The 25244-nt window shown below is 40.2% G+C and overlaps 1 protein-coding gene across 1 annotated transcript; it reads right to left on the reverse strand.

Moving 5' to 3' along the window:
* Positions 1-2360: 2360 nt before the first annotated feature.
* On the reverse strand, positions 2361-24892 carry LOC139731026 (NAD-dependent protein deacetylase sirtuin-2-like). Its single transcript, XM_071641909.1, has 9 exons — positions 24528-24892; positions 15889-16135; positions 15342-15500; positions 13740-13975; positions 12753-12853; positions 12113-12163; positions 9131-9247; positions 7051-7290; positions 2361-4287 (listed from the first exon to the last, which is right to left on the reverse strand). Exons 1-9 carry the CDS (start codon positions 24634-24636, stop codon positions 3850-3852), a joined length of 1698 nt encoding a protein of 565 aa, XP_071498010.1. The 5' UTR covers positions 24637-24892; the 3' UTR covers positions 2361-3849.
* Positions 24893-25244: the final 352 nt, after the last annotated feature.

Raw genomic sequence — 25244 nt, forward strand, 5'->3', positions numbered from 1 at the left:
CACACACACACACACCAGGGGACCCCAGAACCCCTAATTTCTGGTAGATCCAAGGGTTGCCTTATAAGGACTGGGACCAAATGAGAGGATGCTTCTTACACTTTGATCTTCTTTTTGAAAATGTACGGTCAGACTTTTGTATATTTGCCACTGTAGTAGAATATACAAATGGACTCCATGCCCCCTGGAGGCCCTCAAAGCTGCCCTCCCTCCCATGTTTGATATGTTCTTAGGTAAAAGTCTGCAAAAATCCATGGAAGGTGAACTTACGATACTTGGGCGAGTGCGAGACTCCTGGCTCTCTTGTTACAAATCCACGTCTGTATGAGATTTCAGTCACAACTAATGATCACAGAATTTATATATCAATACACAAAGCCAATGCAAAGCAATAATACAAATGTACACTGCTTCCAGGTTGAGGTGTGTGTATGCACTGAGTTTTTAATTCCCTGAATTGGGGAGCTTGATGAAATTAAAGCTACTACTATTACATGTAGTCATCTATTTTTATACAGCATTACTATGAGTTCACGAGCAACCATCTGGCCTCAAAATGATCAAAACTTGAGGATTCACTCATATTGTGAGATTTTATACAGTGTATGCTACACTGATAGGAGTTTCACCCCCCCCCCCCCCCCTTCCACTGGTTGAAGCCTTATCCAAAGCCCTCTAATCCTCCAAATATCTAACCCTGCCTATTGTAAGCAACAAGAAATCATGGTGTCCGTCAAACAATATTGATTTTATGTGTAAAATCAGTTTTCTAATTTGAATGATAATTTTGAACACTTGCTATCTCCATGTACATATTCACATCATTATCACAATGACAAGTCGTGACATGTTCAGAAATCACTTCTTTCACCTGAAGAGGTCAGATGTCATCATTCCATTCCAAACTGCTACAATATCTCAGAAATGAAGGCGATGGCATCAAGAATAACATTCTTACAGCCATAGGTATCAGAGGGCTATGCTGATAACACCATCACATAGAATAAAATTAAATGTTTTCCAAACCTTTTTGCACCAATGTACACTTACAGTGATATTTTACATGGAGTCTATATATTGTCAGTTTAGTAGTGTGGCAGTTGGCGATATGACTCAATTTCCAAACAAACTCAACCCAAAGCAAATACAGATATATGAGCAAAACATGCACACAATAGAATATACAGAGTCCATTAAAACCTGTTGTTTTGTTCAAAGCTTCATGATTCTGATGCAGATTCAGAGTGAAAGCTGTACCTAGCATGAATCAGAATGAATATACTCTATAATGTGACTAACAAAAGTTTATTGAATATCATATATATACAAAGACAGTCATGTCAACATGATGGTACACAACTACAGTATTTCTTGAGATAGCCAGAACATGGCAATGTATACCTACTTTGTACTGTCAAACAATGCATTGAATACAACTTTCACCGAGTAGATTACTGCCAGTGAATCAAATTGCCACATGAAGTTTGTCTCTTACTGCTTGTGAGAGCAGTACATAATTCAGATTTATGATGGTAGTCCATTAATACCTCCTTGTAGAGTTTCTTCTCTATATTGTGAAACAGATTATATTATATTTCTGCAATTTTGACTACCCAAAGCTGCAACAGACTTTGTGATCACTTTCATGTGCAGACCAAAGGGTGTTATGAATGTCAAATGCCTTCAGCCAGTAAAGATGCATTCTGTAAAGATTATCATGTACACAAAATTAGCGCAAAATAATCTACAAGGGGGACTCTTATGTACATGAATATTAAGGCAGTGCAAGATCTTTGCCATGATTTTATAGAATCATACATACAATAATATGTATTAGCACCCATTTTCTTCTCATAACAACAAAAGCGTAGTATTATATCTTTCCACAAGAGAAAACTGTGCATCTGTACCATCTGCAAAAAAACAAAAAAATGTACATGCTACAAAGACTGAATCTGGACCAACACTTTCAAAAAAAGGAAGAGGAAGAAACTGTACCATTCAATGTTTGTGTAGACACAAAGTACACACAATTGATCCATTAATCCTATTCTAACCTACCAACACTAATCTTTGTGTTAACCCGATTCTCACCTACTCACACTGAAAATGTTCTCAATGTTCCATTTCTGTACATTGAACACCCAACTGCCTATTGTCAGACACTCGTGAAACATACGTGTAATACCATTACTCTTGCTACAAATTTTTTGTTTGGGTACTCAACAAAGTTGCATCATGAAAGAAATGTGTCTCTCACATGTGAAAAATTTCACTGCAGTACACTTTAGGACAGACACAATAAAAAGCAAACAAAAAGAAAGGCAGGAGGCACTCTCAACCTTGCATGTAGCTGCTTGAATAAAATTCATATGGATGAAAACACACACTTGACTGCTAATAACCCTCACATTCTTGTAACAGCACAACACAATAAAATTTCGAAATGACCATGGACTTGATACGCAGGCCACCAGGTTCCCTTATGGAACAGGTTAATTAAAATAAGGTTCATTAATTGAGAATTAAGGGTTTCTGGGCCGAACACTACTGGGGCTTCCTATAGCTCAGTCGGTAGAGCGCCGCGCTATAGCAATCCGGAAATTTAGGGTTCTAAACCCCATGAAATTACATTTTCTTTACTCACTTTTCCACAAAAAAAAAGGTTTATCTATTTACACAGCAATATTGAATCCTTTCATGAATTTGAATAATTACACAGTACCCGCTACATGCTACACGGTATAAGGATTAGAACCACCCCTTGCTGTCGGGCGGAAGCTTGGTGGTCTAGTGGAGATGACGCCTGTCTGGAGATCATGAGGTTGTAGATTCGAATCCTGCTCGAGTATGTACGCCCATGATTTTTTTATCATGGCTACTTCTAAAACACTGATCAATTCAGTGCTTATTTACGTCAATGTAGTGCAATTTGTCAATTAGTTGCATTCATTTCTAAAATGGAGAATTTCTGGAATACGGTATATTTGCTTCGCATCACATGAACAGACACCAAATCACAATATCAACATCATCAAGCAGTTTTATCAGTTCAATGTACACCATGTTTTAGGGCAAGTGCAAAACCAGGATGATGCACAGTGGTGTATGTGCATGTAAAACTTGCCAGTATAATTGACTGTGGAGATGGTGGCTGAGTCGGCACAATTAAAGTGTGTGTGTGAGGTTACTGTTCAGTAATATATTGAATGACTTCATCATGAAACATACCCAACGTATGAAAAATGAGGGACAAAAACAGAAGTGTCATTAGGTCTCATCAAATTTCAAACCACAGTACTATAAGTACTTTCATATCATGTGCCAGCAGCAACAGAGTCGTTAGATTTGTGAAATAGTTTTCATAGTAGATTTGATTCTCCACACAATTCTATTATAGCTTCAATCAACTATTACAAACCCACATGTGATGTTTGAAACACGGCATAAAACATCAGTTGTGCTGTAGCACACCACCTAAAGTTTACACTCCTGGAACAACAACACAGATTGCACATTTCCTAACCATGCTCTGTTGGATATCACTCCACACCTTCACTGGCAGAATAAAAGGCATAGTTCAGATGACATCTTTACAAATAATAAGAGAAAACACAATTACAGGCATACACACTGTTAAATATTCAATCCTCTTTCCACACTGAAAAATAATTCTACATCTTCCTATGCTCCACAGAAATATTCACAATACAGAACTCTTCCCAATCAGCAAGTCTGTTTTGGTGTATACCTTGCGAAGAATAAAATACTCTAGATTACTTGAAAGTCATGTGATTTCAGCTGCATACAAGTTGATGCATTCAGGTGTGCAATGCCAATGTCTCAGCATCAACTGTCTGATGAGTCATCCTCTGAGCTTTCACTATATGACGTCTCACTACTGTCTGATGACACAACTGTCTTTGTGCGATACACATTGCTTGTTTTCCTATTTCTACTGCTGATTGTTGGTAGCGTAACTGAGGACCGCTGGCTTACTGAAGATTTTGATCTCTGATGCAAGGTTGGTTCCTTGATGGCATTGCTAGTAGAAGCGGATCGCACCATTGAGTTTGCACGGTTGAGACCATCTGGAGCAGTGTGGAGTCTGCGTGTGTTGCTGCCGTCTTGGTCACGCTGTAGATTTGTGAGTCGCTGTGGGCCTGAGTTCACACTACCACCACTGATCCCATTTCCACTCAGGCTGTCGGTCTGGGGTGGTAATGACTCCTTTCTCTCCTGCTCTCTCCTTTCCTTCCTAGCCTCAGCTGCAGCTATCATTTCATCCTAGGAGTTGTCCAGAATTCAAACAGACAGCAAATAGCATACTAAATCATCATAATCATCATTGCATAAGGTGACTTGGTTGAAGCCTTGATAAGACAGCAATCAATGCATTCTATTTTGCTTCATATGCACCACCCACTAGTATTTCTATGCTTTTCACTCTACAGTATGTCCCCCAAAAAAATTACAACAGGGCCCTCCGCAATGATATCTTTCAAAATAGTGAATCAATCTAAATACAAATTCAGGGTATGAATCTATAACTCATTGCCCACATCTTACAGAAAACCCCATTCGATTTGCTTCAGTGGTCAAAGAGAAATACGGAATTTTGTAGAGGATGTCGGGAATCTCTTCTGCCCAAGTTCTGTCTATTATTCACACACAAAATCATCGAAGTGCTAAACTCGGAAGAATCCAATTCATGACATGCTTTACAAAATCCACATTTCTCTGTGACTGCTAAACCAAATCGAATGGGGATTTCTGCAAAATAGAGCTAAGATGTTATATTTGAAGACCCTGAAGTAGTACTTAGACAGGTTGAACATATTGGGTGTTATCAATTCCAAGATCTGATTGTAATTTGGGGGGCAACTTACTGCAGTATGTCCCCCCAAACAATACAATAAGAATATACAGTACTCTCCGCGTAATCGGGTATCGCTTAAACGGGTACTCCGTTTAATTGGGTAGTAATGTCAAAAACAGTTCCAATGCACATTAAAATTACCTGATAATCGGGTTGCCTCTCCGCATAAACGGGTAAATAATTTTCTTCTTGTCTAATTTCTACCCACATTTTATCGCAGATATAACCCTTCAGAAATCATAAATGTCCAATTTTACACGGCTAATCGCATTCTCTGCTTAATTTGCAGAGAAGACCGATCATTTTGACTATAGTAGTCTATAGTCAAAAGACAAAGTTTTCTGAAGACATATAATTTGTCCAAAAAAAGAGTGCAAATTATTGCTCGTGACTGAGCAAATTTAAGGTATGTATAATGTGCCGTGGAAGCACGTGTGCTACCGTAAGCATACAGTGTAGGTGTTTGGTGCAGTGTACAATGCACGTACGAACACATTGTGTGTGTCAATTGTGAATGAGACGTGTTCTTCTGTTAATCGGGTACTCCGCTTAATCGGGTAAGAAACGCTCTGCTCGAGCCAACCCGATTATGCGGAGAGTACTGTAATAATAATAAAAGGACATTTATATTGCGCAGCTACTATAATGATATACTCTACTGCGCATTACAAAATGACATGCATACAAGAAATTCAAACAGAAAATACACTACTTCAAAAGATGACTTTTTAACCTGGTCTTAAACTCATTAATTGTAACTGCTTGTCTTACAAACAAAGGGAGATTATTCCATAATTTTGGTGCAGCGTACAAAAATGCCCTGTCACCAAGAGTAACTTTTGATTTCCCCGATGGATATTTCAATAATGTTTGATCCCGTGAACTTCGAAGATGATAAAATGTTTGAAATGATGTTTTTAACTCTACAAGTTCCTGTATGTACACTGGTGCTGTACCATAAATAGCTCTATATACAATATACATGTATACAATCACATATTTTTGCATTAATAACGCCCAATATGATTAGATTTTTTAAATGCTACTTCAGGGTCTTAAAATATAACATTTTCGCTCTATTTTGCAGAAATCCCCATTCGATTTGGTTAAGCGGGTCACAGAGAAATGTGGATTGTTGTAAAGCTTAAGCATGTCGGATTCTTCCCAGTTTAGCACTTCGATGATCTTGTGTGTAAATAATAGACAGAACTTGGACAGAAGAGATTCCCAACATCCTCTACAAAATTCCGTATTTCTCTTTGACCACTGAAGCAAATCGAATGGGGTTTTCTGTAAGATGTGGGCAATGAGTTATAGTTTCATACCCTGAATTTGTATTTAGATTGATTCACTATTTTGAAAGATATCATTGCAGAGGGCCCCGTTGTAATTTTTTTTGGGACATACCATTGGTACTGTACATATGGTACTTGTACTAAAACAGGCTCTTCCAAAGATCATCAACATTAATGATGATTCCATGCAAGTACCCTGATCAGAGCATTGAACTATGCCACTAATTTCTCCTTTAAAGAATTGATTTTTATCAATTGTCACCAATAATGCATCACTGTTGTCATCATCACACATTACATCATAATCCTCATCATTAATAAGAACCTCACTTGTTTTCATCACCTTCATAATCTCTAGTCAAAATAAGTAAATCACCCTCACAGCTTCTACAATCACTCCTGACAACATAGTTTCAGTATCCCGACTTTTCTGAATCCCAACCATACAAATCACCATCTTCAATACCATGACATTATGATAACAATGATATGAAAAATTTATATAATGCTTATGACCAAAATGTTTCTCTATAGCCCTTCACAATTAACAAGAGAAACGAACATATACACCCACTAGTACAAATAATCCATGAATTACACAACAAACAAATATTGTTCATCAAATAAGTTATCAAAGTCATCCTTTCTTAGTGACTAATTCTCTCTACTAGAGAAGAGTAAATTTTGTTGCCATACAAGTAGCTGACTCAAGTGGTCCCACTATCAACAGCCTGATGCAAAAGAAAAAGATTCTATTCACCAATAAGCCATATATTGGCTTACTCTAATGCACCATGGCCTCTGCTTCTTGCCATAGTGGCAACTTATTTCACCACATCTATCTCAGACATTGAGAACATTTTGTTGGAGACATACCAGTGCGGCTTCATTCTCTCTTATGAGGTCCTCCATTGCCTTTTTCCAGCCAAGGATGCGGGCAAACTTCTGCACACACTCAACGAGGTCACCTGTGACAGCCAAGTCATTGGTGAATCGGCCATTCATGGCAGATGAGGAAGAGGAAGGGCGCACAAATGACCCCACAGCCTCCCGGTTGATGAGCACACGGGGGATAAATGGCCTTACTGAGTCCATGATTCCTGCAAATGGATATACCTGGCAAGGAAGAGAATAGATATTGGGTAGTGGGTAAGTTTCTTGTAATATACATACAGCATCCATGTCATTCTTCACATGAATTCCATTTTGTCTGCAGATTTTCCTTTGGACAGGCCATACCCTGATCTGTACTTCTTCCTCCTTCTCCTCCTTAATCTTGCTTCATTTACCCTCACTTCATCGGACGATGAATTTTAATTTCTTAACCTTTACTTTTATACCCATCATTTACTTTCATTTCTCCTCTTTATACATCATTTTTTTAATTTCATTTTCTTTATTTACTTTTCTTGGGGGGTCGGATTATTACAAATCTTTATCACATATTGTCATCACATCATCAGGCCATATTTTTACTGCAGTAATAGTTTGTTCCTCATTAGGGTCAGATAAATGACACAGTGGTCACTGCTACATTAGGAGGGGCTGGGAGACAAGTTTTTCTCCCGTTTAAGTAGGAGCCCCACATAAGCGGTGGCTGGTATTGGCCAGTGCAAACCATCCAACATGAAACCATTGTAGTATGCGGGCATCACACTAAACCATATGCACAGTTATGAAATTCATTCATATTCATGGCAACGAGTACACACATGCTATGACATGCAGAAACAGAACGGAGCTAAAAAGGACATTAAGTGTATAGCAGTCTCGTATTATGGGCAACTGCATCACTGGAATAAACCTTTGTTCATTTTATCAACAAAATAACCTTTTTCAGAGTTCACAGTACAAATCAAGTAATGATGTCTATGACCCTGCCAATGCAGAGAATCAGGCAGCACTGCTACTGAAACTTGAATGTGTTTCCATCACACTATTTGAGTGAACAACATGCACATTATGACACTTGAATAGTGACAAGCACATTTTCCTCATATATCACAAGCATCCTTCCTTCTTTCTCTGTTTGTGGACGTGTGCGTGTACACATGTCCACAAACACACACACACTACACGTTCAGACGCACAAAAGGGACAGTATAGGCCGCACTTGGGGGAAGGCGACTCTCCATACTCAATGAAGGGGTGGTATGTGCATGAATTGAAGCTGATGCCGCTCGTTATGACGGCCACAACTACGTCCTACTGAGCAACAGCAAATGTTTATACTGTGCAGTTGGCAGAATATATCTGGGATTAATGAGAAAATATCCCTTCTAGTGGGGAAATGATAGCACTGTGATTTTTTTCAAAGGATTTACATATCATTTTAAGACATTAATGGATGGACGACGGAAGTGTTTCAGCCAAAATATGTTGTGATAAAACGGTCACAATAACACGTAAAAAGTTTGTTACATTTAATTTTGTCGCACTAAGCAAGGTTTCCGCTAAAGTGATTCTGATTATCGTATGAGCACTGTATTACTTAATAAAGACAAATTATAGCAATGAGATCTTATTTCCTGAAAATAATGGCTTTTTCCAAACACATCTCAGATAGCTTGAAAGACTGCCAATTGCAGAGTCTTAACATTTGCTGTTCAGTTGCCATTTTGTCTCTGTGTGTTGCAGCAGGTGTTTACCTGTTGCCATAGACACTGAATATCACAATAATTGTGCATAATATGAGGAAATCTTGCTATTTACAAGGTCGTTTACAACTGTGAGGTACTGCTTTTAACAAGGTAAATTTGGCTGTCATGATTTTCCATTTCTGTATTTAGGTGGTCTCTTTTTAGTATGTTTTTGAGATAATGAGGTAATGAGTACCCCATTGATCGGGGTAATAATAGTCTGTAAAGCACATTGAGATACTTAACAAGTATGAAATGTGCTATATAAAAACCAGCTATTATTATTATTATTATGAGTTTTCGTGCTAACATCTCACCTCCAGTGATGTGCCCATGATGATGAGAAGATCACACTGGGGCATGTCTTTCATGTAGTAGAAGAAACGCTTGGGGAGATCCTCACCAAAGAAGACAATGTTTGGTTTGACCACACCCTGCAGAATAGAGAAAAAGATGAACAATGGCAAATAGTTATTGCAACAGGTGGAAGCAGAAAAAAACAGATGGAAGCAAAAAATTCAAAACATCAGAGTGCATTTCTCTGACTACTTTTAATGTGTCAATGGCAGCTGGTCATAGAGAAACAAATTCAATTTAAAAGTTACACCTGTTTCACTTCATCAAATGATCCAGAACTCAGTTGTTAGATAGATTTTTAAAGGACTGAAATTGTCATCATGACCTCTGTAAACAGCCCTCTCATTTACAAGACTTCCCTAAAACGGTGTGGGGGGGGGGGGGGAGGGTTGAATCAACCCCTCCTTGACATTTTCCACGACTATTCTGCTACGCAAAGTTTTTTGATCACGAAACTCACTGACTTTTTACTTTTAAGTCTCGCACATCTTTTGACACTATTTTTGCGAAAATCAGGCATATCGATACCACATTGCACGACCTTTTATAGGCCTACATGCTTCTCAGACCGAAAAATGGCTCAAAAACGTGATTTTGTGTACAAAGTCTATGCAAATGGAGTTTTCTCACCCTGACTTCAATTACATTAATTCCTGCAGCAACTGCTGACACTTTCAAGTTCTCTTTCTACCCAGGAATGATAAGGCTTTGGATCAACCTGCCCAGCTCAGCTGTCAACTCTAAAGGAACATCTAGTTTCAAGGGGGCTACCCTCTCCTCCATCAGAGTGATGCAGCCACCAGCAGGCTCCCATATGATTTAAATACATTGGATTGGTTTTTATTTGCACTTGACCTAGCTGCTATGACTGGCCACCACCATTTCTGCACATTATGACACTCCTTCTGACAGCTCAGTTCACCCATCATTCCAGTATTGCTTCCTATGTGAGCTGCCACACTTATGGGTCTACCGTCAACACAGCCAAGCTTGGTACTCCAGTAGGTCATCATTTCAATCTCTCCAATCACTCCTTCACTGATATAACTCTACAGGGCATTGAATCTTTAGGCACTCGTCCAGACACTGTCCGAACCAGCAGAGAGAAGCTCTGGATGAAACAACTTCACACAATCCAACCCCATGGCCTCAATATCCAGGAGGGAAATGACTAACATTTTTTCCCCCATTCTTTGCACTTTTTCCTATTGCACACCTTTTATTCCCGAATGATTCCTTCCTCTTGTCAGAGTCTCTTTTATACAGCCCTTTTCAGGGCTGCCAACACTGGAAACTAGTTGAGAGTGAGACTCCCATAGGCCAATGCTATAATTTAGGAGTCAAAATGCGTGAGATCAATAGAAATGCATGCAAATGAAATAAAGTTTTAGAGTGAGAAAGGACCAAAATGCGCGAGTCTCATGCTCAATGCGTGAGAGTTGGCAGCCCTGCCTTTTCCACCTACACATGCATACACTTGTATCTGTTTGTGTTTATATGTGCATACATATGCATATACATGCATGCATATCTACATATGCATATATCTCTCTCCCTTTGGTTTTTGTGGGGGATTTTCCCCCTTTTTCATAATTATCATTATCATATTTACCATTATTATTAACAATATCATCTTTATTGTTATCATTATTATTTTATATACACTTTGATATGTTTGATAACTTGCATTTGTTGGTTGACTCTTACTTTCATTCTGTTACCTCTTCTTGGTACACCAGGTTAGGGCTTGCTGCTTGCACAGCCCCCCCCCCCCCCCCCCCACACACACACACACACACATACATTATTGCTGTTGATATTTCACTCTTTTCCTTTCTTTATCCCTCTGTTCCTCATCTTGTTTGATGTTGCCTCCCTATTCATCCTTTTCCTTCAATGGTTGCCCCCATGGTCCTCTGGATCATCACTGACCCTCCTCTGCCTTTTGTCTGTCCACCCTCCTTTAATCCCCCCCCCCCCCCCTTTACCTGTTGGGTCTCCTTGCCTGTGACCTCCAACTCTCCCCTTTTGTTTTCCTTGTTCTGTGTCCCTAGCCCTCCCCTTACTGTTCTTGTTGTGTGTAGTCCTTATATGTGATTGCTGTCCCTGCCTGTTTGTCATTTTGCCTCTGACGAAGATTCTGCTGGGATCGAAAGCTCAGGCCCCTTTTGACTCTATTTTACTCCATTGGCTCGCCACTATTGGATAAGCAGTTTTCAGCAGCTTTTTTTGCTACAATTTATGGTATCAGTGTAATCAGCTATGTTGTCTTTCAGCAAGGTTTACTGCATAATAATCAGTACTTGCAAACTACAAGTCTTGTTATTCGCTATTTACAAAATAGCCATGTCAGTGTAGGACTCATTATTAATATTTTTTGTCTAACGGTCTCTAAGAACCTGTTCTAAACTTAAAGTTATATTTGTACCATCATCAAGTTGCCTCTAAATAAAGCACCTTATCATCATGGAATAGCTAAAAAAAATTACCATACACAGGAATTTATTTACCGAATGGAGTGCTCACTGAAAACTTTGTCTGTATTTTGTAAATGACTGATACTGTGATGTCCTTGATTCAGCCATCTGATAAGCAGTTTTTTGGGTTTTTTTTTAAATTTCTAACATGTGGATGGGGTGAATGGGTTGGGGCACAATTGTGAACATCAGAATGACTACGCTCAATGACAAATGTGGGGGGAGGGGTATTTGGCATTTCATATAACAAATTAAAGGAGAATCATGTATTCATGATTTTTTCATTATGACACATGTGTGATGTATATAGATTTCAATTACCTTACCACTTTTTTTCTCCTTCTTTCATTTCCCTCTGTTCTAAGCAGTAGGTTGAGTATATGTTGTATTAATAAAAAAAAAAAAGAGCACAAAACAGTTTACTGTTCTGTTAGTCTTTTTATGCTTTCACTGAGGTTTACTCACCATGCAGGTTGGCCTTTTGCACTTTGGTACTTTGTCAGCAAAAATCAAGTCCTGCAAAAAAAAAAAAAAAGAACAAAAAACAGGGATATTACTTGTATTCATAGTAAAGCAGCCAAAACCATCATTAATGCACTAAATGTTCTTGGAAAGTATTACATCCTAAATTCACACAGTATTTTTACATTTGTCACTGATCTAATTCACTGTTTTTCAGTTCAAGTCTGTTTTTATGCTAAGTTACAGATGATGGTGGTATACACATCAAAAACAAATTTTCTCCATACAAAAATAAATTATGTGATAATGATGTATTTCTTTACAACCAAAAATGTAGATTTTTGTTCTCTCAAATTGTTGCAATACACTTCATTACACAGCTAAAGAATAGCATATTACACTGACACAATAATAATGACAAAAAAGTGATACTGATAATTATAAGCAGAACAACAACAATAACAATGCTAATAAAGTTTTGCAAACACTAATATCATAATTACTATCTTCCTCCCTGTCTCCATCATTTTTGGACAAATAACATATCAATCATAAAAGACTGGTTGTATCAGTGTAGCAAAATGAATGAGATGGCATGAGAACACACACAGCAAAACATCATACTACCGATAAATGAGGTTACCTTCACTTCTTCCCCATTGTGTTCAAAGCCGCACTTGGTGCAAGTACAGGAGGTGAAAGTCCCATGAGCTTCAACCAGTTTATCTCCTGGAATGCCCGCCACTAAAAACAACCCACATACACACAACTGAAAATACAACACATTTGAAGCTGACCCTGCATACATAAAAGATTTTATCGTATTCATCAATGTTACCAAAACAGAACTAAAGAGAGCACATCCTCTGCCCTCTAGCCTGCTTGAACATTGTTTTCATTTGCAAATCATCAAAGAGTCTTCAAATGAATAAAGAACGAATAAGTTAACTGTTGCTAATAATGCAATCTCAAAGGATGAATGTATTACTGCATGCAGTTAAGAGCCAAGAGTGCTCCATTCAACACCCAAAAACAGCTTCACATTTAAACAAAAAACAAAAAAAAACTTGGACATTACTTGGAGCATCATGGCAGAAGAAGCAGGTTACTGCTAATGAAACAGAATATTAGCTTGAGCTTCATAATTCACACATTATTTTCAACACAATGTGATGTTTGTAAAAGAAATTGTCTTGAGGACCATACTACTGTATTTTTCACGTGAAAAATCCCTGACCATCATGTACCAAAAAATTGTGAGACATTAACAACACAAATTATTACACATGTAGCATTTCAATTTGGTATGACAAATAAAATTTGATTGTAACCTATACATATGACTAACACTTATGCTGCTTTTCTATCTGATTGAATGCCCTCTTTGTATCACAGGAAAAAAAAAATTCAAGATTATAAACTGATCAACCTAGTTGTAGAGTCAATGACAGATGCCCATATTTTGATTACGGTACATGCAAAAACGACAAAATATCTGCAGCCAGTTTGAACAGAAACAAAAATATCACAAAGACCACTGCTGCTTATCTTGGAAGTAGGATGCATGCTACAAAACTCTGGGAATACAGTCAGACAAAATATAATGTGGTTCACATTTTGAAGGACTCACATCTCTCTAGTCCGTCAATATTCTGTGTGTACATGCGTAGCAGGATGCCTCGATCATGCAGCATACGCACAAAGTAGTGGACGTAGTTCGGACGGTACTTGCCAGACGGGTAGAGCTCCTTCGCTAGTGTAAAGAATGGCTTTGGGTTCTTACGGAAGAAGCCTATGTCAAAAATAGCCTCTGGATATGGGATGTGGTATTGCTGCAGGTTGTCATAGAGTCCTGAACCAGGCGATCTGGTGAACACGCATATAGAAAATCATTGATAATGAGAACACAGGTGCTGGATATTCCATGAACCTGCAGACACTTACACTGTACATGTATTTGGCATTATTTAGAGTACACATGTATATACTGCTATTGGTCCCGTAGTCAGTCCCTCCATAATAATCATTTACTGATAGTCCAATAATACAGTGCTTTTCAACCAGAGGGCTGCGAAGCTCTTGTAGGTGGGCCCTGATGTCTTCCTAAGATGAAATTAAATAAGACTTGTATTCAATCTACATGTAAATGTAACTGGGCCTCAACAAATTTATGGGAGCCAAAAGTGGGCATCATAAAGGTTGAGGAGCACAGACTTCATACGTTCATTCGTTTGATTACTCAGGCACCGCTTCATTCAATGACATACTGAATTCTGAATACCACTTTAAAAAGACAAGTTCACCTTCATAGACATGTGGGTTGAGTGAATGCAGCAATAATAGTAGAAGACATTAGTGAGAGTTTGAGGAAAATCGGACAATCCGTTCAAAATGTATGAATTTTTGAAGTTTCTGCTCAGTCACGGCTGGATGAAAAGACTACTATAGCTTGTGACGTCACATGTGTACAACAATATAAAGAAAGAATAAAGAAAAATCAACACATTTCCATTTTTCTCACATAACAAAAGAACACTCAACTTCTCTCTTTCAGAAGGCAGGGGGAATAACATTACCCTTAACATACATCAGTAACAAGTTGAAGAAATGTGCACTTTATTCAAAAAGTAAAGTTTTGTGAAATTCTCTTTTTATTTTCCTTATAATCGTTGTACGCATGTGACATCATACACAGTAGTAGTCTTCTCATCCAGCAGTGACTGCGCAGATACTATAAAAAATCATAACTTTTGAACGGATTGTACAATTTTCCTCAAACTTTCACTGATGTGTTCTACTAATATTGCTGCATTCTCTCAATCCTTATGTACAAAATGAAGGTGGACTTGTCCTTTAATATGAGATCTTGAGATGAAATGTGAAATGAATCTTGCAGATTCATTTCCTCAAATATGCAAATCAAAATCTTCCATTCATGTACACTCCATCCATATATGCTCAGCTACACATTCATTCATCTATGTAAAAACTTGTTTAATAGAACGGGTCAAGAAAAGCCTGCAATCTCATTGGTTGAGAGCTGTGTGTTGATTTTTACTGGCCGAACCTTGCCTCACTAATGGTAATCACTAATTTGTATACTGTCATGCATGTCTTTGTTGACTCACTAGCTAGCCCACTCATTCAAAAACTTGCATTTACTACTTGGTAGCAACTAGAGTCTGCATGTCAATACCCCCACACATAAAAACACACCCTTTCTCTCCTATACCTGAAGTCAGGAATGCCACTTGGAGTGCTGATGCCAGCTCCGGCCATCACTACTACATTCCTACTCTTCTTTAGGAGGATCCGTCTTGCCACATCCTCCAGGCTCTTACAGGCACCTCTACTCCCTGCAGATGTTGACTGACTTCTTCTGCCTGGTGTGCTAAGTATGACAACGAAAATTGGGAGTTCTGGCAGATGACACCACAAAGTATATTGATACAAAGCAGCATATATGTTACATTCCAGTTGATTATTTCTCCACTTTGCACAGAGAGGTGTATTCCTCATATTTTGCCTAAATTATGCACAGTAACTTCCACTGTAATAAACCACCCACACCTTGAATTTGTGAAAATTTTGTCAAACACATATTATACGTGCACAATTTATCTCACACACATCTAGGAAGACAACTTGATACATGGTGAGCCTTGTTCCAGTTTATTCACTAGTGACCCAAGAGAAATACAATAAGAGAAATACAATAATTTCATTGCCAATGCCATGTGTGAAAGGAAGTACATTGTATGTTATAAAGCCCATCTTACCTCTTTGCACTTTTCTTGTCATCAATAGAAAGTTTCTGAAATGCCTTGTTTAGACCTCTTGTAGATGAAGCATTTCCTACTGTGCGGAGAATGTTACGATTCACATTGACACTGCTCGCACTACTCGATGAAGTTGACTTCCGTGCTGCACGAGAAGTCTGATTGGGTAGGCCAGGAGGAGGTAGTGTTGAGTGAACACGGACTCTAATCCTTCCTCCTGTCGAGTTTGGAGCCGAAGATATGCCAGCTGTTTGAAAGTGGGTGAAAGAAGTGGGGCAATGGGAGTCAGAAAACAAAACAACATCTAAATAGACAAATTTTGTATCAGTGGTTTATTTCATTAGTTTGATGGAATGATAATATTACAAATAGAAGGCAAAGCACAAAAAGAAAGCAGTTTCTTTCCCTCCTGATTTTGGATGCCGCATCATTATTTCAACTTTTTACTATTTTTCACGAAAATATGATAAATGGCAAATTTGTGTTTTTCAACCCCGCCCGCATCATTTGGTTTCGATGCATTTTTGCAAAAGTATTATTGTTCTTTTTAAATCCTTTGTAAAGCTAGATATCACTCTCTTACGGGAGCCGTGTTCCTACTTTTATGTTAACATGCTCCTTGAATGTTCAGATGTTCGTTCACTCCAACATAAAGATATGTGCAGATGCTGTCTATGACATTGCTCATTACAACTCTAAGATGTTTTATTTCATCAGTTTTCTCAAACAACCTTTATCTGCTCATGTGCAGAATGTAACTCCGAACTGTCTTCTTGTGCCATTGTATAAATGTACATGTACAATATATTTTCAAGGTGGTTAGATGCGCCTTTGCATTGCTCACATGAAATGCCCTTTCAAACTATAATTGATCGCCTCAGCCATGGAGTTTTGGTGGCTTTTATCTAAAAACGAACAAAAAAACTAACACATGCACCCCATCCCTGTCCCCCCTCCCCCCCCCCCCAAAAAAAAAAAAAAAAAAAAAAAAAAAATGGTGAAAACTGATGCCAGGAGTGCAAGTGCTAGAACAAGTTCATTTTAGACTTATATAACTTGATCCTAATCAGCATGGAAATTAAAAATGAAATGTATGTCTTGAAATTACTGTAAATCTATAGGAACCCCAAAGTTCCACCTCATACTCTTCAACTATTAGTATTATTTAGTTGGACCGTATAAAAACATGCAGAAATTTTTGAAAACAATGTTCACACACATATATCTAAGATAAAGGCTGATAAAATTTTCCATGCAGAAGTTGGCAGTAATGTACTTTTGTATCCATGTAGATTGCTTTAGATATCTTCAAGTTCCACTGAACCAAACTGGACCAAACTCATGAGATATACTAGCTTACTTCCAATATTATGTATGTAAATTTGAACCAAATAAGTTGTCAGAAAGCGTCAATATTGATGTTAACTTTCACGTCACGTGAGTGATTGCAGCAGAAAATGGAGCTCCTTGAACAATCTAGAAGTCTGAACTGAAGTTAGCCTCTAGTCTGAACATTATGCAAACAGGAATTCAACGGAGGAGCTTAAGCCAAAAATTCCTACGGTGCATTTTCCTCTTCTGCCTCGAATGCAGTAAAGGAGGAAAAGGACCTGGGAGTACTCATAGCTATGCCAACTTAAAATTCCATCAACATGTAGCATATCAATGAAAATGCAGTAAACAAGGCCAACAAAGTCCTCATACACTGTAAGTATCAGGCGTACTTATCAATATCACAACATGTCCACCATCCCCAGATTGTACAAAGGATATTACATCCCTCATGTAAAGCTTCTTGCCATAGGATTGTACAGAGCACAAACATGGTGTACTTTTACTAGCTAGCTACGAGCAGCTCGATGCGGTGCAATTGGTTACTAGCCAGCGGGATATAGTACCTTTGGGAATCCATGATCTGCACCCAATCGTGATCGTGTGATTGATATCGACATTTCTCACTTAAGAATGTACGCAGTGCGCGTAGTAGCGATACTTTTGAGCGACAGTCCTGTGCGTGGCTTGTAGCTAGCGCTAGCAGCGCTTTGGAATTGCGCGACGGCATTACAGAAATCTGTGGTGCGATGGCGTGTGTGTGTGTGTATTCGTTGGTGTGATCAATGCGGTTCAGCTCATTATTGACAAAGTGACTGCGCTTCAAGTAACGGAGGAATGATTGCAGCAGAAGGACACCATATCAGATCAGGTACGAATTAGGAATAAACTAAAAGCGAGTTTGAAGATGATGTGGGTAACCAAACCGCTTTAGACCTACTTCTAACGTAGTCCTGGACCTCCTTGATCTTTCGGAGTTTTGCACGCTGTAGTGTAGCTCGTGTGTAGGAACCAACGGTGTCGTTCGCTACGCGCTGCACGCACTGCTGCTGCACTGCTACGGCCTGGTTAGATTTAACGTCAGGAAACCTGCACATTTTTCCAAAAGGGAACCATCATCACTCTAGTAATGCTCGAGAGGGATATAAAACAAATATCAACTGCTTTCTTTCGGGCCATGGTAAAACTATTTGACCCCGGTGATTTCTCAACAGTGCCATGTCCCTCGACTTCGTCTCGGGACATAGCACTGTTGAGAAATCACCTCGGTGCAAATAGTTTTACCATCTCCCTCTGCAGCAGTCGATATTTGTATACTATAACCCCTCCCTGAGTAAGGAAATGCAATCTGGTCTCCCCGTTACGCTTCAAACATCAAGGCAGTGGAGAGAGTGCAGAAGAGAGCAACCAGGATGATCCCCTCTCTCAGACACCTGCCTTATACAGAAAGGCTTAAACTCCTCAACCTACCATCCCTTGCATACCGAAGGGGAGAGGAGATGTGATAGAGGTGTACAAGATCATACATGAGTATGACAGAATATTAAAACCCTGCTGACTTCTTTGTGCTGGCAGACACAACTAAACGGGGCCACAGGTACAAACTTTGTAAGCCGAGATGCAGAACAAATGAAAGGAGGGATACATTCACTAATCGAGTAATAGAGGACTGGAATTCCCTGCCGGAAGATGTCGTGGAAGCTCCATCTATCGATGCCTTTAAAGACTAGGCTTGATCGGCACTGGGAAGACCAACGATTCCTGTCCCCCTATTCCTAATAGTCATCTCTGACCTTAGACAGAAAGATCCGTCTGTCCGGAGGACTCTTTTGTATTTTGCCATTAACGCCGTCCTCCGTAGACAGACGGAAGGTTGTAGTACCCATTGCTGTGTGGATGTTCTTAACCACTGTCTCTATGGAAAATTGGGTGAGGTACCTCACCCTTCTCAATTGCGTCTAATTCACGGCCCTAGGTCGGCAAATTTAAGCTTGAATAGTTAAATCAACTATTCAAGAACAGACTACACTCACCAGATTAATGAATAATCCAATATTTCGGTCGAATTTTCAACGCAAAACACACATCAACCAGCCCGTCGTGTCGTCACGTTTAAACTGCAGAAACATACAGTATGAATCTATTAGCCAATCACATGCGAGGTAGTTTCTACGTGTTTTTTTTACTTAATAAAGTACCTCGCATGTGATTGGTTTACAGATTCAAAATGGCGACTTACAGCTAGCGAACGGCGATGTTGCGATATGGATAAAATTTCTGCATTATAACCGCGTTACTGTGAGTATTTCGATTGCAAAATGTGAGAAATTAACCCCAAATATTGCTGCATAATGTGTCATATCATGTCAAACTTGTTTGAATGTAAAAAAGCTGCCTGTAATTTGGTTTATCGTAACGTTTTATCTGTGCGCTACTGCCACACAGTAGCTGGCATCATTGACTTCGGTCTGTATACGGAGGGGATCCGTGAAGCCAGACGCAGTCTCCGCGGAACATTCCCCGACGGACAGATACAGACCGATCTGTCGGTCAACTCTGACCTGTGATGAGCAATAATTAGAAACAGCCTGTCTGCCTTGCCTTCATTTGAACTGGACAAGTACGGTAACCACCCACCAATAAGTGGGCTGATGATAGAGATTAGTTAGAAGAGGATGGACCTGGAAGCCCGACTGCTGCTACACAGCAATCTTCCAATATCTTCGGTAAATATATTATAAGGTAAAGTTAAAGTAAATAATTGTAGCAAGTTGAAATAAGTTTAAAGTAAGTCAGTCAAGTTATTTATTGAGATGCATGCGTGTGTGTATCTGTCCGTCTGTATCACTCTGTCTGTCTGTCTGTGACTGTGGTCTTGTGCAATTTAAATTCAAAAGCCCAAAAGTTAGGAACTGCATTTCTCATCTGACTTGAATCATATAGTTTACAACTTGCCATATAAATTTTTAATCATTATTTTTGTAGACCTCTACATTGCGATTCCAAATTTGCTCCCAGTTACAAGATTCGTCGCATAAAAAATTAACGTTCGGATGACTAATGTCAAATTCTGATTGCACCGGCAACGTATTAATTATATGCAGCGATCACTCGGCTTAAAGAGGAGCGAGTTGTTTTGAACGATGACATGAAAGTCGACGTCAATATCAAATGCTTTCCGACGACTGCTTGGTTCAACTAACTTGTTAAATTGAAAATAAATTTAAGGAAAGTTGTCAAGTAGAGTAACTGCGTCAGTAAGCGGCCGTGCAGCCGTTCGCGGCAGGTACAACACACACGGTAATATACAGCTAAACACAGCATTGCACTGTTACATGCACACTACACATATACTAACACACTAGCAATCAACAAAGACCAACCGATAAAATGGGCACGATCTCTGACGAAAGTGAAATTTTCTCACCTAAATGACAACATATCGCATCCAACATGAAATTTTCGGTACTTCTTAACACAACAGTTAAGAAACAATGGTCCAAGAAACTGCATTTTTTGTCGTTTTCTCGATGTTCATGGATTTTGAAAACATATCCTCACGTAAAATAGAATTTTCGCGAGCCGATGTGGGCCGCCATTTTTTTCGGAAAGTGAATGTTACCATCGAAAAAAATGAGAAAAACACGAGAAAGACATCAACAACACCGCCAGAATTGCGATCTTGTTTGCGGCCAATGCATGTGCGCACGCTATTTTCACGTGCTTTCGCAATGGGAATTGGCGCTTACGCAATGTTCGCGAGACATGTGAAGGCGTTCAGCTAAAGATCGCGGAGCACGCGCCTATTGCATAGGGATTGTACATCGTGCCGCAAGCAGAAATACTACGTCGCATATCGCCCTTATCGGCGAAAATTGTGCCGGGTTTTGCCCTGATAAATCATGAAAACTACGTTGGTCAATGATACCATTTCTTTCATGAAAACAATTGCGTTAATGAATAATCTTGTCTATGATATATGAAATGGTTGAAAATAATTTGCCTGATTTGTTTACAAGTTGGAACAAGAGACCCGCGGGTCTAGCGCTCACCTGAGTATCGCAAGTTCACCTTTCACGCAGTCACTAATCTAAATTATTCACAGCTCTACCAAAATTTGACCAGGCATTCTCAAGTAGAAGATGAAAATGTACAATAAGGGCCCAATTTTTTTAAGATTCCTTAATTTGGGGGGATTGGGGCCCCCTGGGGCCCTCTGGGTGGGGCATGGTGCCCATTTTGATAAATTGAGATCCTGACCCCCTAGGGATGCTACCTGCCAAGTTTGACAAAAATCCATCATGAGGTTTTCAGGAAGAAGATGAAAATGTACAATTCAGGCCCCCATTTGGACCCTTCCAACCACCACCCCCCCCCCCCCCCCCTACCCAAGAGGGGCACCCCTGGATCTCCTATGAACAAACTTGAAACTACAGTCATTAATGTACTCACTCATAGTATTATCTCAGCTCTATATATAACTTCTGATTCTAGAGAAGATTTATAAAGATTCCTTCATTTGGGGGATTTGGGACCCCTGGGGGCCCCCTGGGTGGGTCATGGTGCCCATTTTAACAAATTGAGATCCTAACCCCCTAGGGATGCTACCTGCCAAGTTTGGTGAAAATAGGTCATGGGGTTCTCAAGAAGGAGATAAAAATGTACAATTTAGGCCCCATTAGGACCCCTCCTCACCCCCTCCCTCCCTGGTTCCCAAGGGGGGCACCCCTGATTCTGCCATGAACAAACTTGAAACTACAGTCATCAATGTACTAACTCATAGTATTAACTTAGCTCTATCACTTCTGGTTCTAGAGAAGAAGATTTTTGCGGATATTCCTTAATTTTGGGGGGTTTGGGCCCCCGTGGGGGCCCCCTGGGTGGGGCATGGTGCCCATTTTCACAAATTGATTTCCTAACCCCTTAGGGATGCTACCTGCCAAGTTTGGTGAAAATGGGTCATGGGGTTCTCAAGAAGACGATGAAAATGTACAATTTAGGCCCCATTAGAACCCTTCCCCACCCCCCTCCCCTGGGTCCCAAGGGGGGCACCCCTGATTCTGCCATGAACAAACTTGAAACTACAGTCATCAATGTACTAACTCATAGTATTAACTTAGCTCTATCACTTCTGGTTCTAGAGAAGAAGATTTTTACAGATTCCTTAATTTTGGGGGGTTTGGGCCCCCCTGGGGGCCCCCTGGGTGGGGCATGGTGCCCATTTTAACAAATTGAGTTCCTAACCCCCTAGGGATGCTACCTGCCAAGTTTGATGAAAATCGGTCTTGGGGTTTTCAAGAAGAAGATGAAAATGTAAAAAGTTTACGCACGACGCACGACGGACGACGGACGACGGACGACGGACGACGCACGACGCACGACGCACGACGGACGCCGGACGAAGGGCGATCGCAATAGCTCACTTGAGCCTTTGGCTCAGGTGAGCTAAAAACCCTTAACAATGCTTAAACTGCCGCAAACGGGATATTTTACTCTAGGCCTAGTATTACCGGTAATTTACACTAGGGCCCACAATGTACTTAAAGCCCAAACAAAGTTCTGGTACGCCTGCAAAAGTTGTCAAATTTCGCTCCCAAATGTGAACGTATGCTTAGGAAATGTGCAGGATAACGATGTTATGACAAGATATTCGATGGGTAACGACGAAAATGGGAAATATTAACCAAAAAGGTTCAGTCTCAGTACTTACCCGAACGGGGTCAGGCTAAACTCGGTCTCGGGGATAACTCGGCTTCGCTTTGACGCGGGATGAGTTGTAATGGTTGTCCCTCTGATTGTACAGTGTTGTCCTATGGGAGCGGCCTGTATAAACTAGCGCTTCGTGTTCTGGCTACTCGCAATAATGGTCCGAGTTGTTACAACGCGTGCATCAAAAACCTCTTTTGCGCGCATGCAAAATTAGTGTGCGCCTATCAAGCACCTCTAAAACAATCAAAGGCGCTTGATAAACAACAACAAAAACTCCAAAGACTGCGCGTCTCAGCAACTGAGGACCGCGCTTTCATTTTTGTTTTGTTTGTACAGGATTACGTTAGCACGCACTTTCCTGTCCATTCAGTTAGGCCTCATTTGGTATTATGCAGTGGCCAGTAGAATGTGGCGATCAATTACTGCGTGTGAATTGTCTGAAGTAGGGTCGAATTTTTCCCAAGACCGAGTTAGTCTGGAGCCTTCTGGAATAAAAGTCGGTTTTCCTACTATTATCATTTTTCTCAAAATACTCCAAACTGACTCATCATTCCGGCAAACCGCGTCAGCCAGGTAAGTTTCTTAGTGGACTCTTTCGATATAGTCTAGATCTATTGCAAGCAAAAATGAAATGGTGCTAGACGGGCTCTCAAGCACTTACCGAAACTTACAATGTAGTTTTCACTTTAACCAGTTCAGTTCGGGAAACCCACTCACAAGGGGGGCCCCTCCTTATAAGTAACCCGTCCCCCTTATACAGCTGTAAGTAACCCCGTCCCCCTTATAAGTAACCCCCGGGGCACCCCTTATAAGGAGTCTCCACGCTTTTTTGCAATGCAACGCGAAAATGAAAGGACTGCGGCAATTCGCTTGATTATGTCCATAAAGCTTCACAAGTTTCCTAGTTACTCACGAAATTTGAGCAAAATCGGTTTGAGGCATCATATCTAAAATCATGGATTTAAATGCGATGTCAAACGACCCATGCGAATGCTGAAATGCGAGCGATTACTGGCGTGAGTGTCGCCAGGCGCGGCGGCGCGGCAATGCTTGAGTGCAGACGTGGCGACTGAGTGGTTACTCAGTCGCCATGTCTGCACTCAAGCATTGCCGCGCCGCCGCGCCTGGCGACACTCACGCCAGTAATCGCTCGCATTTCAGCATTCGCATGGGTCGTTTGACATCGCATTTAAATCCATGATTTTAGATATGATGCCTCAAACCGATTTTGCTCAAATTTCGTGAGTAACTAGGAAACTTGTGAAGCTTTATGGACATAATCAAGCGAATTGCCGCAGTCCTTTCATTTTCGCGTTGCATTGCAAAAAAGCGTGGAGACTCCTTATAAGGGGTGCCCCGGGGGTTACTTATAAGGGGGACGGGGTTACTTATAGACTCTAAGGGGGACGGGTTACTTATAAGGAGGGGCCCCCCTTGTGAGTGGGTTTCCCGAACTGAGTTAACGTTAGACAGATCTACAATTGTACGTGTAGACACTAACGTTAGTCTAATCCTGTGGTTTTTTGGTGCAATTTGGGTTTCTAGAATTCGACATATCAACATGGATACAGAAAGCACATTAGCGCCCACAAGCTTACCTCGTAATGCTGCCGCTTCATTTTGAAGTTTAGATCTTGTTTCTCTGGCCATGCTCCGCGGCAAGTTTCGGCTTCGCGTTGCCATCATCAACCACAATGTCCACAGCATACTTGCCACGAGAAATCCGCACAGAGCGTTGTCCCTACGCGAACAGGCATTACACAGAGTCCCAGCTTTTCACAGCTGTAGTCCTTGCTCTTCTAGTAAAAGTAAGGAAAACCTACGGTAGGAAGGGATTGGCATGATTCCCAAATTCAGTCAACTCATCAGAGCGCGATGCAGATATCTCAGCGATAATCAACAAGAGGAAAAAACAAAATAAAACAAACTTACTTCATCAACTTAGCCACCATACTCCATAGAATACGAGTAGGACCGACTAGTACTCAGCTAGATTCCTCATATCTCAGACGTTGAGGGCAGCATCTTTGCAGCGTATGATTTACTTTTCCAAAGAGATTTTTCTCCGGACATAGAGATATACATCTCTATGTCTCCGGACGACCTCCTTTTTGATGATTTATGTGGCCCGTTGCATAAAACTTACCGTTGAATTTCAATGGTAACTACTGTCAAAATTAGGCGTCACAGCCAATCAGCATCAAGGATTATAAAATTTACCACTAATTTGAAGACTTACCGCTAGAAAGGAGCGGTAAGTCCAGCGGTAAGGGTTTTATGCAACAGGGCAATGGATTTGCATTTACTAGTACCCA

The sequence above is a fragment of the Diadema antillarum genome, unplaced genomic scaffold (genome assembly GCF_040938485.1).
Source record: "Diadema antillarum isolate AM-2024a unplaced genomic scaffold, OU_Dant_1.0 seq00000348_RagTag, whole genome shotgun sequence".
NCBI lineage: Eukaryota > Metazoa > Echinodermata > Echinoidea > Diadematoida > Diadematidae > Diadema > Diadema antillarum.